The following is a 12,257-nucleotide window of genomic DNA, read 5'->3' on the forward strand; positions in this document are numbered from 1 at the left end:
ATACTTTTTTGTTCATCCCATGTCCCTTTGTACTGAGTGTGTTTCGGCTGCAATACCTTTGTCAGTACGCGCGCCTTGTCCCTGGGTGTACTTACTCTACTCTAAGCTGGAACGAATCCTCCGACCCTTTCTATTCCCTCGAGTGCACGAAGCGGCTGGTTACGCTTCCGTTCGACTGGTGACTTCCCTTTCTTTGTTTCGGCTTACAAAAGCTCCGTCGGCTCCTCTTCGAGTCCTCCCCAACTGTTTCACCAGTGATACCCAGTAACCGTTCCGACAACTACGCCAGTTGCAACCATGTCCAAATCTTCGTCGAGGAAAGTGAACTTTAACGTTTCGGAGCATTATGATATTCAGGATGTTGTGGGAGAGGGTGCTTATGGTGTTGTATGGTATGTCGTTCGCCTCCCTCACCACCGTCTTGGCACCGTTTACTGACAGTGTGGGTCCAGTTCCGCAATTCACAAACCAAGTGGTCAAAAGGTCGCCATCAAGAAGATCACCCCCTTCGACCACTCCATGTTCTGCCTCCGTACCCTCCGAGAAATCAAACTCCTGAAATACTTCGACCACGAAAACATCATCTCAATCCTCGACGTCCAAAAACCCAAATCCTTCGACTCCTTCTGCGAAGTGTACCTTATCCAAGAACTCATGGACACAGACATGCACCGCGTTATCCGCACCCAAGATCTCTCGGACGATCATTGTCAATACTTTATTTACCAAACGCTGCGTGGGTTAAAAGCGTTGCATTCGGCGAATGTCTTGCATCGGGATTTGAAGCCGAGTAATTTGTTGTTGAATGCGAATTGTGATTTGAAGATTTGTGATTTTGGGTTGGCGAGGAGTGCGGCGAGTACGGAGGATAACCAGGGGTTTATGACGGAGTATGTTGCGACGAGGTGGTATCGTGCGCCTGAGATCATGCTCACATTCAAAGAATACACCACGGCTATCGATGTTTGGTCCGTGGGGTGTATCCTTGCTGAAATGCTCACGGGAAAGCCGCTTTTCCCGGGGAAGGATTATCACCACCAACTCACGCTCATTTTGGATGTCCTGGGCACACCCACCATGGAAGACTACTACGGCATCAAATCCCGTCGCGCGCGGGAATACATCCGCTCCCTCCCATTCCGCAAACGCGTCCCCTTCTCCGTCCTCTGTTCAAAAGCAAACCCCCTCGCCATCGACATGCTCGAGAAACTGCTCACATTCAACCCACTCAAGCGGATTACTGTCGAGGAAGCGCTGAAGCATCCGTATCTTGAGCCGTATCATGATCCGGAGGATGAGCCTATGGCACGGCCTATTCCGGAGAGTTTCTTTGATTTTGATAGGGTTAAGGAGACGATGAGTAAGGAGCAGTTGAAGGGGTTGATTTATGAGGAGGTTATGGGTCATGGGGGTGGGCAGGCCTGAGCGAGAGCTTGCGAGCGTTAGCGAGCCCGGGCATGAGCTTGAGTGAGTGAGAAGGAGTGGGAGCGAGGAGGGTACAAGCTTCCTGGAGAACTTGCTGGTCACTTTTTTGATATTTTATGGGCAGAGAGTCGGCTGGACCCGGAGATCTCGAGACAAGCACGGCTTTTGGGGCATTTTGGAGTAGTTTTTGCTTTTTCTTCTTTACTTTTGTCCTTTGCAAATCAAATCATTTAGACATCATATCCTTTCACCCTTTGACTTTGAAGGTTGATTCGGAGATTGTTGCAATTGCGTATGCGGTTTTGGATGTGTCCTTCACCTCCTCCCTTATCTTCCTATCTAACTTACTGCCTCGCCTATTCTTGTGCTCGCTCTCCCGGCCAACACCTCCTTCACCATCCTCCCAACCTCACTCTCCCTCAAAAACTCACTCCGTCTAACTGCCTCCACAACCGCAATCGTCGTGCCCGCATCACCACTCTTCACCCATATCCGTCCATTAACCCCCACCGCGATCTCAAACGCGACTTGTCCCGCCAATGCCAACAATACCGGCGGATTTGGGAGTAGTAATCGCCGGCAAAGGGGGAGGGAGACGCTGAAGATGTACCCGGAGACGAGTTCGCCGAAGCCACCGGATTTGCCGGTTGTGGGGTCAATGCATTCGAGTTCGGGTTCCATGTCTTTGTTGGCGAGGGTTACGCGTGCGTAGACCAAAGAACCGATATTGAGCATTGGTCGGTTCTTTTTTGTTGCGCCTTCGAAGGCGAGGGCATCGAGTTGGGCCGGGTGGGCAGAGCCAACATCGAGTTTGTAGCCTTCGACGTGCTTGCCGGTTACTTGGGCGATGACGCTTTCGCCTACGGCTGGGACGTAGCGTTTCTGGGATGAATTGATGTAGTAGGAATTTGGTGCTAAGTTTTGGAGTCTCCCGGCTTTTTGTGGTAGAATTGCGGGGTTTGAGGGATCATGAGAGAGGAAGAGCCCGGGACCGAGGCGAAGAGGTGTTGAAGCGGCTGTGGTTAGGTCTTCTGGGAGGGATTCGCCGGGGAGGAGGAGGGATGCATATGGTTGTGTGGTGTTGAGGACCATTGCTTATTGCAAGCCGACTAAGGTGTCGTATGAGCTCTCCTCTCCTCGGAGGTCTATCGCACCCGCGCATGCAACCGGTGTTGTGAGTTCTGCAGGACTTCAGGGACGTTGGGTGAAATATAGACTCTTGTATCATCGACCAAAACCTTAACCGTCTTGATCAAACGGCTTCCGACTTGAGTCATCGTTGACCATTGCTCTCTGTATTCGTGCTTAGGTGTGCAGTACTCCTCTCCCGATCCACTCCTTTCTTCCCACCGAGCAAAGCATTCGTCAGTAACTGTCAAATTCGATTCAAGGCACAGAAAGCACAGCATGGATGAGCAAGTCGAGCAGGCGGTCCGGGTCGCATTAGATCCCGCAGCGGATCCATCATTGAAGAAACAAGCAATGCAGTTTTGTGAACAAGTCAAGGCTTCGCCGGACGGTTGGCAGGTTTGTCTGGCATTGTTCACGAAAGTTCCGAAAGCTTCAGAACCAGCAAGGTTCTTTGCGTTGCAGACTGTGAACGATGCGTTGGAGCATAGGCGGGATACTCTGGGTGAAGGGAGTTTGGAGTATATCAGGACGACGTTGTTGAATTTCGTGAATGTGGAGTTTGTCAGTGGAAGTGGTGGGGAGGATCCAGCGTATCTGCGCAACAAATTGGCACAGTCTTTCTCGTTTCTGTTTATTGCGATTTATCCGACGTCATGGCGTTCCTTCTTCGCTGATTTTCTCTCATTATCGGTGTCTTCCGTTCCATCAGGTCGACGAACGAACCCACGAACAGTCAACTTCTTCCTCCGCATTTTGCTGGCCATCAATGTGGAGATTGCGGATGCGCTTTTTGTTCGGAGCCCGGCGGAGGTGCAGAGGAATAATGCGATCAAGGATGTGATTCGAGACAATGATGTGACGAAGGTTACGACGGTGTTGAGGGAGTTGATGTTGGAGTATCAGGGCAGTGATGATGGTGCCGTGCAATTGGCTTTACAGGTTATTGGATCATGGATCTCGTGGATTGATATCAACTTGGTGGTGAATGAGAGTTACATGAACGTCATCTTCAATTACTTGTTGAATGAGAATTTGAGGAGTCATGCTTGTGAAGCACTTGTGGAGATCGTGGGGAAGAAGATGTTGCCGCCTGGAAAGCTGGAACTAATCTCATTGTTGAATTTGACGACGGTAATGAATCAACTCGATACGAGTGCGGATCCAGAATTCAGTCAGCATGTTGCGCGGTTGGCGAATATTCAGGGAGTGGAGTTGGCGAGGATTCTTGAGGATGGAAGCATCACCCCGCAAGCACAGGCACAGGCAACGGCTCTTCTTCAGGGGTTGTTCCCGTTCTTGTTGAGGTTCTTGTCGGATGAGTACGACGAGACGTCGATGGCTGTGTACCCCTTCGTCACCGATCTCCTTGCCATGATCCGAAAAGAGAAGAAACGCGGCGCGGTTGATCCGGCAAAGGGACAGATGCTCGGACCCCTCCTGAGTGCCATGATCCAGAAACTCCGCTACGATGATGAGTCGGAGTGGGGATCTGAGGCTGATGCGGACGAGGAAGCGGAGTTTCGGGACATGCGGTCGAAGATCAAGATCTTCCAGGAAACAGTCGCGACGATTGATCCGGAACTTTTCAACAACGCTGTGTATTCCGTCGTCTCGTCGACGTTGGGTAAACCTGCGCAGAGCTTGAACTGGAGAGATCTGGAGTGCGCGTTGTTTCAGCTGTATTCGTATAGTGAGTGTATCCGCGGCGCGCAGATTTACGTCAAGAGCGATCAGGATCCGACGCCGACGCAGCTTGGTGGGATGATGGCTATGCTCGTTAACTCTGATGTCGCGACACACACACACCCCTCCATTTTTCTCCAATTCATGGAGATTGTGGTAAGGTATGTTTCCTTCTTCCAGTTACAGTCTGCTTTCGTCCCCAAGGTCTTGGAAATCTTCATTGGACCGAAGGGGTTGCATAATGAGAATGTGCAGGTGAGGACACGCGCTTGGTATTTGTTTTACCGGTTCGTCAAGAGTTTGAAGAACAACTTGGGAAATATTGCGGAGGTTGCGTTGACTGCTATGGGTGATCTTCTTGTTGTCACAGCTGAGTTACCGTCGGAGGATCTGGAGGCGGAGAACGAGATGAGCGCGGATGCTGCGACGTCGGGCGGAAGTTTCGAGAGCCAGCTGTATTTGTTCGAGAGTGCGGGGTTGTTGATCTCGGATCAATCTGTGCCTGCTGAGCAGCAGTTGGCCGTGGCACGGAAGTTGCTGGCGCCGTTATTTGCTGATATTCAGCAGCGACTCGCTGGTAGTAAAACGGATCAGTTGAATGTGTTGCAGGTTCATCACGACATCATGGCCATCGGAACCTTCTGTAAGGGATTCCCGGAGACGATGAAGGGTGAGCCGGCGACGGCTGAGTGGGCGACGGCGTTTCTGGAGGCAACAGAAGTTATTCTCGTTGCGCTTCAGACGTTCAATACGGTGGAGATTGTCCGTGATGCTTCGAGGTTTGCGTTTGCGAGGTTAGTTAGTATTCTGGGGTCGCGGTTGCTTCCGGAGACTCCGAGACTTATCAATGGGTTACTTACGGAGGCTAAGACGTCGGAGTTGGTTGATTTCCTTCCCTTCTTGGGTCAGTTGATTCACAAGTTTCAGCCGCATATCTTCGATATGCTCAACAACTTGTTGATGCCTTTGTTGGGCCGGATCTTCTCTACGCTCAACAACCCTGCGGAGGGAACGGATGCTTTGCTCAAGAGGATTGAGATGCGCAAGGCGTACTTGAACTTTATTCTTGCGATCTTGAACAACCGTCTTGGCTCTGTCTTTGTTAGCGAGACGAACCAGGGTAACTTCGAGTCCATCATTCAAAGTATTGTTCACTTTGGGTCTGATGTGTCTGATGCTCCGACGGCGAAGCTTGCGTTTGGTGTTTTGACGACTATGGTTGCTACATGGGGTGGTCCTAACAAGACTACTGCTATTACTAACCAGCTCGTCGGTCAAGATCTTCCTGGGTTCCAGAGGATCATGTACGAAATCATGACTCCAGTATGCTTCGAGGTTCCTTCGAAACCTGAGTTCAACCCCCGAGATGCTCAAGCGCAACTCCTCCTCTTCGAAATCGCTTCCCTGCAGAAAGCTATGTTCGAGCAAAAAGGCGACACCTTCATCGTCGCCCTCCAGAACTACCTCGTCTCCATCAACTTCCCCCAGCCCACCGCGGCAGAATATATTCAGTCCCTTCGAACAATGGACCTCCGCGACTTCAGAAAGTTCTTTTATAACCTAATTATCGCTAGCCGTGGCTAGTTGGTGTGTTCCAGTACAGTGATTCAGCAAGCAGCGAGCGATTTTAGCTTTCATTTTTCTCTACATGGCGTCGGCCTTTATCGTTTATTCGTTTTTGTCACGCATGATATAGATGCAAGCATCTTTCAAAAAGTTATTGGATTTCGGTGGATTTGGAGTGTTTTTGGTGATTTAGTGCAGCTGAGAAGGCATGGTGTGAGGATATCAAGAGCAAGAAAGGAGCAAGGAGTGAAAGAAGATATGGCATTGTATGTTTAGCATAGCGTGTTGCATGTCGGGGCGCTGGTTTTCTGGACTGTGATGTGCATTGGCGGCATGAGGGTTGGTGGGTTAGCATATGTGAATGGTAATCATTTAGTAGGTGAATTATGATCAGTCTGGATCTATCCGCGTCGTCCGTCTCTTCCTATGTCAATCACTTTCTTCATCGTCATGGCATTAAAGATTCATAAGCAGGTCATTGTCATGGAGGAGTAAGATCAGGATGTACGATATATAGCACTATACCCTCATGAAACCATATCTTCTAGGATTTTGGCCATTTCCAAGACTGTGTGGTCCTCTCCGAACTGACCCATAACCTGCAGACCAATTGGCATACCGCTTTCATCCTTGCCATACGGGACACTGCAAGCCGGAAGGCCAGCTAAACTTGCCGGAACGGTCAAAACATCGTTCACATAAGCATCCAGTCTCTTCTGCTTCTTAACCTCTGACAGTAATGGCGCAGTGGTCATAGATGACGGTGTGATCAACACATCAACACCATCCTCCACTCCCTGCTCCGTAGCACGCGACGGGTTCTTCGTGGCAAACACTTTATCAAAGTCATCTTGAACCATCCTCCTGATTTTCTGTGCCTGAATGAAGAAGTTATCGATGGCCTCAGAGCTCAGCGTGAAAGTACCGAGCAACACACGTCTCTTAACCTCTTCGCCCCAACCTTCCTCTTTGGTGTTGGCGTACAGCGTGCCGTTAGCAGAATCCTGATCAGCACGACGACCGTATCGAATACCATCGAATTTAGCCAAGTTTGAAGACGCTTCAGCGGGTGCAAGGATATAGTATGCGCTTATAGCCTGTTGTACTGCTGGGATGGACACCTCCTTGATTGTATGACCCTGACTGCGCAAGGCGTCAATCGCGCTTGCCCATGCTTTACGGACTGGTTCCGAGAGTTCCTCAGGGTTGAACTCGGCAGGAACTCCAACTGTCCACGTTTTCTTCTTTTCCGATCTAATAGGTTTTCTCGCCGTAGGTGGCAGACTCGTCGGGTCTTTGGGATCATGCACATTCAATACATCAAAGACCTTCCGAGCATCCTCCACTTTTTTAGTCATGATCCCAACCGTATCCAGGGAGTTGGCGTATGGGATAACTCCCCATCGCGAGAGTAAACCATAAGTTGGCTTGAAGCCAACGATGCCGGTGTATGCTGCGGGAAGCCGTACAGATCCACCAGTGTCAGTCCCCAGAGCAGCATAGCACATACCATCCCGTACAGCGACCGCAGAACCGCCAGAACTGCCACCAGCACTGTACTCCACTCCGTCAACGTGGTTCACCGTAGGTCCGCGAGCAGAGTATATGGAGTGTGAACCCATTCCGAACTCATCCATGTTGGTCTTTGCATGGATCACAGCTCCTGACTCCTCCAGCAGGGACACGACTGTCGCCGGATATGGGCTTGTGTGACCTTTGAGGATGTTGGAGGCACATGTGGTTGGTAATTCAGAGTGTGATGTGCAGATGTTATCCTTGATGGCGATAGTCTTTCCGTGGAGAGGCGTGTTCGCTGGCGCATTTTCTGCTAAAGACTGGATGGATTCGCGTGGAAGATAGGAGGTGAATGCATTTGTGCGTTTGTTCCAAGCTGCGACGTCTTTGGGTGCTAATAAGGAGTCGCGCTCGGTCGTTTCAGCCTCCTCTTCGAGCTTCGAATGCTGCACTGACTTCTCAGTAGCTGCTTCCACAGCCTCCGAAACAACCTCACCTCCCTTGTTCTCCACATCAGTCTCTTCCTCCTGCACCGCTTGGTTCATCGTCCACTTCACCTTCCTGAACACCGCCACGAACCCTCCACCGACACTCCGCCCAACAGCACCCACAGCCTTCGGCTTACAAACCCACTCCATCCTCTTTTCACCCTGCTCCTTCGATACATTCACACTTCGTACATCCCAAGGCCTCAACCCATTCGTCTGAAACTCCGTGATGGAGAGTGGTACAAGGGGAATATAGGCTTCTCTCCTACTATTTTGAACGTGGTCGATGCAGGCCATGATCTGGGTTATGGAGGGGCACCATACGAGAAGGGAGTGGTCTGGGAGGAGGCACTTGGCGACAGAGGCGAAGTGGGCGTGCGGGTCGGGGAGGTCGAGGATGGCGGCAGAGAGGAAAGGTTTTGGCTCTGTAGTTGAAGCGGGTATAGATTCTGGTTTGGTTTCCGATGCTGATTCGGATGAGAACTCAGTAGATGCTGCCTTCGAGGCGCGGAGTGCGAGTTGTTCCTCACACCATGCTGATGGATTGGTGGGTGCGTAGAATTCGACATCCTTGCTGTACATTCCCCTTCGGAAACCGGCCACGACGCCTTCTGCGTGCTTCGAGTGCCTAGTGTTGATATCGATCGTATGGACTTTCGACGTTGGATTATCCGTTGCGTTGGCAGCATGGATCGCTCGTGCGAGGTAGAGCGTCAAGGCACCATGTCCCGTACCCGCTTCCATGACCTCCATTGTCTCCCCAGGATTCGGATGTAAGTCGAGTAATGCGACGATATTCGCGGCATCGATGGGGTAAATGGGTGTAACCAGTCGCTCTGAAAGTAGGACATAGTCATCGAGTGTTGGGTGGTGTATAGAATATGGAGCTTGGTTATGAGTCATGACGGTAGTCCGGACAGGTTGCCCGATCATGTCTTCGTGTTCGATAAGGCCATCTTTCACTTGAAGACTTTTGCCCTCTTGTAAAGGACCGACAAGTCTGGTTTGTTGAGAGCGAACTTTTGATTTGGAGGTAGGTCTCCTCGAACGGAGAAGAATAGTGTCGCCGGCGTAGACATGAGTGAAATCGAAGTTTGGTTTCCCAGTTCCGGTCGTTATTGAGTACGCCCGTCGAAAGGAGGCCCGTAAAAGCCCGTTCATGGTTGAGCGGCGTCTGTTGTTCGGAAAATTATGACCCCTGTAACGTTGAAGTTTTTGGGACGTCAATGTCGTGGTGCGCTAGGAAATTGCCGATATTCGGAGCCCCAATTGCCGAATGCGGAAGCTTAAGTTCAGAGTTTAAAGGCATTGTAAACAACAACAGCAAACTTCACTCGCAGCTGATCCATGGCTGAACAAGTGCAGACAGAGTTGGGCGAACACATGGTCGAAGGTAACGGTCAGAGTGCTCCTCGGCAGGAACATCAATCTAGGGATACACAGTTTATTCCATGGTCAACCCAAAGTAAACAGGCGGCTGCAGAGATTGCTGAGAAGACAGCGTATCTGTCGCGTACAGAGACATTCAGTGCTGCTCATCGACTCCACTCGGCTCACTTAAATGACGAGGAGAATGTTGCATTGTATGGCAAATGCAACAACATCAATGGTCATGGACACAATTATCAAGGTGGGATTTTTGGGCATAAGCTATAAAGGACGTGAGCTAAACAGTTGTAGTTACTGTTACTGTGAAAGGAAAGGTCAGCTACGGAACAGGCATGATCATGAGCATGACGGCCCTGAAGAAGGTTATGATGGAAAACGTCATCGATTACCTCGACCACAAGCACCTGGTATGTCCCTTTATCCCCTCCCTGGATCATGGCTAAAGTATGCTGCAGGATAAGGACATCTCTTACTTCTACGAAAACAAATTGCAGACGACGGCTGAGAACCTAGCTATCTTTGTCTGGGAGGTGATGAAGGAGGTGTTCACGCAGCATGGGTATCTTGGTTCGCGGACGCAGCTATGGGAGGTTAAGGTCCGTGAAACGGATCACAATGAGGCTATCTACAGAGGCGAATGAGAGGGATGTGGTTGAGATGAGAACCAACGCGAGGATGAACCTGCTGCGCTATCGGCACCTTGACGCTCAGAAGTCAAGTACGTGGTTTACGTCTGTGTTACGCCATGTTGTTGACAGACGATGGAGCAAGAACGTGGTTATCACGGTTCGCTCCGGGATGATCATCATGGGACAGTGGGCTACCCACGGTCGAGATGGACATACGCCGCGGTGGCATGAGCACGTGCAACGGAGGATCATGAAGGGATTCGGTTGGAGAGATATGGTATTGTGAGGATTAACACGAGTATCGGCAAGAGCGGAGCAGTTGGATGGAGGATTACTCAGCCGTGCACCCGAAGCAGCCGGCTGATCAGAACACGGCAAATGACCAGGAATCCTCGAAGCACTGGATTGGCCACGTAGAAGCATGAAATAAATCCCCAATCGACGCTCTTTTTCACTCTCCTCCTCGTAATCCACCCCCCGGTATGACCCGACAGTCCGGCAGAGTGCATCAAGCCACAAAATCTGGAGGTCCCAAAATTCGCCCCAGCCAGCCATCGCACGTAACGCTCAACCAAAACACCCTCCACTCACTCTCGTATACCAAAAATGGCCGGTGCCGTCGCGGAGAACATTGCTGTTGCCAAGGCTGCTGCCCAGCAAGCCAACCCTGTCGCTCCTTCCGGTGTCGACTTGTACTCTCGTTTCGCTCTTGCCGGTGCTTTGTGCTGTGCCATCACCCACGGTGCCTTGACTCCGTATGTCGTTCAAACCTCTCAATCAAGCATCAATCGCTAATAATCAGACCTACAGCGTCGATGTCGTCAAGACCCGTATTCAGCTCGACCCCGTCACCTACAACCGCGGTTTGATTGGTGGTTTCCGTCAGGTCATCGCTGCCGAGGGTGCTGGCGCCCTCTTGACCGGTTTCGGTCCTACCGCTGCTGGTTACTTCTTGCAGGGTGCTTTCAAGTTCGGAGGTTACGAGTTCTGGAAGAAGACCTTCATCGAGCAGGTTGGTGTTGATAACGCTGTCAACAACCGCACTGCCATCTACTTGGCTTCCTCTGCTTTGGCCGAGTTCTTCGCCGATGTTGCCCTCTGCCCTCTCGAGGCCACCCGTATCCGTTTGGTCTCCCAGCCTACCTTCGCTAACGGTCTCGTTGGTGGTTTCTCCCGTATCGTCAAGGAGGAGGGTTTCGGCGCTCTCTACGGTGGTTTCGTTCCTCTCTTGTTCAAGCAGGTCCCCTACACCATGGCTAAGTTTGTCGTCTTCGAGCGTGCCAACGAGGCCATCTACACTGCTCTCGGCTTGAACAAGTCTGAGGTTTCCGGCTCCAAGGCTACCGGTATCAACCTTACTTCCGGTTTGATTGCTGGTGCCGCCGCTGCTGTCGTCTCCCAGCCCGCCGACACCCTTCTTTCCAAGATCAACAAGACTCCGTATGTTTCCCTTCATAAAACTCCTGTACGAGTTGAAGCTAACTTTTCGATGCAGCCGTCTTCCTGGAGAGGGTGTCGTTGGTGCTCTTGCCCGTCTCGCTCGCGAGCTCGGTCTCAAGGGTTCCTTCTCTGGTCTCGGTCCCCGTATTGTCATGGTCGGTACCCTTACCGCCGGTCAGTTCGCTATCTACGCCGACATCAAGAAGGTTCTCGGTGCCACTGGTGGTGTCGAGATCGCCCCTGCCAAATAAGTGTAGAATCTTTGCTAGAAGAGAGAGGTTCTATAGAGGAAAAAATACGATATCATTGGCCGGAAATGTTTGTGCTTCGTAAACATTCACTCGCGTCTGATTCTTTCCCATCTTACACGTAAATGTTTATAGACGCATCAGGCAACATTCCGACGTTGAGGAAGGATCGTTCCCACGCTTCATGATGCCATGTTAGGTCCCCTGCCCAGCGCATGTTGAAAGGCGAGACCCTTCGCAAACCGTTCAAGTGCCTTGCTTGTCTTCCTTTCAATACAGTCTTGCGCGTTAGAGCTTTTGTATGAGTCTGGCGTTCGATCTGGATATGCCTTGTAATTGTCATTCCTAGTACGACATGTTTTGAAGGTATGAAGTGCGACGATTACACCAGCGCAAAGAAGGGATAAATTGGCTCCGTGAAGCAACCGTGTGAATATGTCCAAGTTACCACTCCCCGAGACCTCCCGATAGAGGATCGTGTGTTAACATATTGATAGGCGCCCAACCTGATCAAGCTCACAAAACGGGAACAAGATAACCCGAACGACAGAAGACATGGACAAGGACAGATGTTTGTTCACACCGAATCGACACCCTGCTTTATACACATGAGGGTTGCGTTCATTGGGTAAAAAGCAAAAAACGAATCCCTCGAACCGGAGTCGAGCCGGTGACCTTCGCTTGACGATGTTACCATTACAGAGCGACGTGATGAACCAACTACACCATCGAGGGCGGTTATG

General features: G+C 50.9%; 7 protein-coding genes and 1 non-coding gene across 8 annotated transcripts; 4 read left to right on the forward strand and 4 right to left on the reverse strand.

Annotated features, from left to right (window-relative positions):
• The first annotated feature begins 111 nt into the window (after positions 1-111).
• Positions 112-1,611, forward strand: SAICODRAFT_83217 (mitogen-activated protein kinase). The gene is made up of 2 exons (XM_019171304.1): positions 112-392; positions 453-1,611. The coding sequence occupies exons 1-2, from the start codon at positions 298-300 to the stop codon at positions 1,423-1,425; spliced, it is 1,068 nt and encodes a 355-aa protein (XP_019022454.1). The 5' UTR covers positions 112-297; the 3' UTR covers positions 1,426-1,611.
• Positions 1,612-1,764: 153 nt separating this feature from the next.
• Positions 1,765-2,517, reverse strand: SAICODRAFT_36401 (uncharacterized protein; the record flags this gene model as incomplete). Its single annotated transcript, XM_019168496.1, has 1 exon — positions 1,765-2,517. The coding sequence occupies one exon, from the start codon at positions 2,515-2,517 to the stop codon at positions 1,765-1,767; it is 753 nt and encodes a 250-aa protein (XP_019022455.1).
• A 121-nt stretch (positions 2,518-2,638) lies between these two features.
• Positions 2,639-5,890, forward strand: SAICODRAFT_154945 (Xpo1-domain-containing protein). Its single transcript, XM_019165572.1, has one exon. The coding sequence runs from the start codon at positions 2,833-2,835 to the stop codon at positions 5,821-5,823; it is 2,991 nt and encodes a 996-aa protein (XP_019022456.1). The 5' UTR covers positions 2,639-2,832; the 3' UTR covers positions 5,824-5,890.
• A 388-nt stretch (positions 5,891-6,278) lies between these two features.
• SAICODRAFT_31307 (amidase signature enzyme) lies at positions 6,279-7,222 on the reverse strand. The gene has a single exon (XM_019167892.1). It carries the CDS (start codon positions 7,161-7,163, stop codon positions 6,333-6,335), a length of 831 nt encoding a protein of 276 aa, XP_019022457.1. The 5' UTR covers positions 7,164-7,222; the 3' UTR covers positions 6,279-6,332.
• A 643-nt stretch (positions 7,223-7,865) lies between these two features.
• On the reverse strand, positions 7,866-8,798 carry SAICODRAFT_48173 (uncharacterized protein; the record flags this gene model as incomplete). The annotated part of the gene is made up of 1 exon (XM_019168919.1): positions 7,866-8,798. A coding segment is annotated over one exon (933 nt), but the record flags the coding sequence as incomplete, so codon positions are not given.
• A 357-nt stretch (positions 8,799-9,155) lies between these two features.
• SAICODRAFT_36404 (PTPS-domain-containing protein) lies at positions 9,156-9,838 on the forward strand (the record flags this gene model as incomplete). The annotated part of the gene is made up of 3 exons (XM_019168497.1): positions 9,156-9,438; positions 9,489-9,604; positions 9,653-9,838. The coding sequence occupies 3 exons, from the start codon at positions 9,156-9,158 to the stop codon at positions 9,836-9,838; spliced, it is 585 nt and encodes a 194-aa protein (XP_019022459.1).
• A 594-nt stretch (positions 9,839-10,432) lies between these two features.
• Positions 10,433-11,517, forward strand: SAICODRAFT_36405 (mitochondrial carrier; the record flags this gene model as incomplete). Its single annotated transcript, XM_019168498.1, has 3 exons — positions 10,433-10,581; positions 10,637-11,266; positions 11,322-11,517. The coding sequence occupies 3 exons, from the start codon at positions 10,433-10,435 to the stop codon at positions 11,515-11,517; spliced, it is 975 nt and encodes a 324-aa protein (XP_019022460.1).
• Positions 11,518-12,161: 644 nt separating this feature from the next.
• SAICODRAFT_t124 lies at positions 12,162-12,249 on the reverse strand. Its single transcript has one exon. It is a non-coding gene; the product is annotated as a tRNA-Tyr (tRNA).
• Between the last annotated feature and the right edge of the window lie 8 nt (positions 12,250-12,257).

This window comes from Saitoella complicata (assembly GCF_001661265.1).
Source record: "Saitoella complicata NRRL Y-17804 unplaced genomic scaffold SAICOscaffold_20, whole genome shotgun sequence".
In the NCBI taxonomy this organism is placed as follows: domain Eukaryota; kingdom Fungi; phylum Ascomycota; class Saitoellomycetes; order Saitoellales; family Saitoellaceae; genus Saitoella; species Saitoella complicata.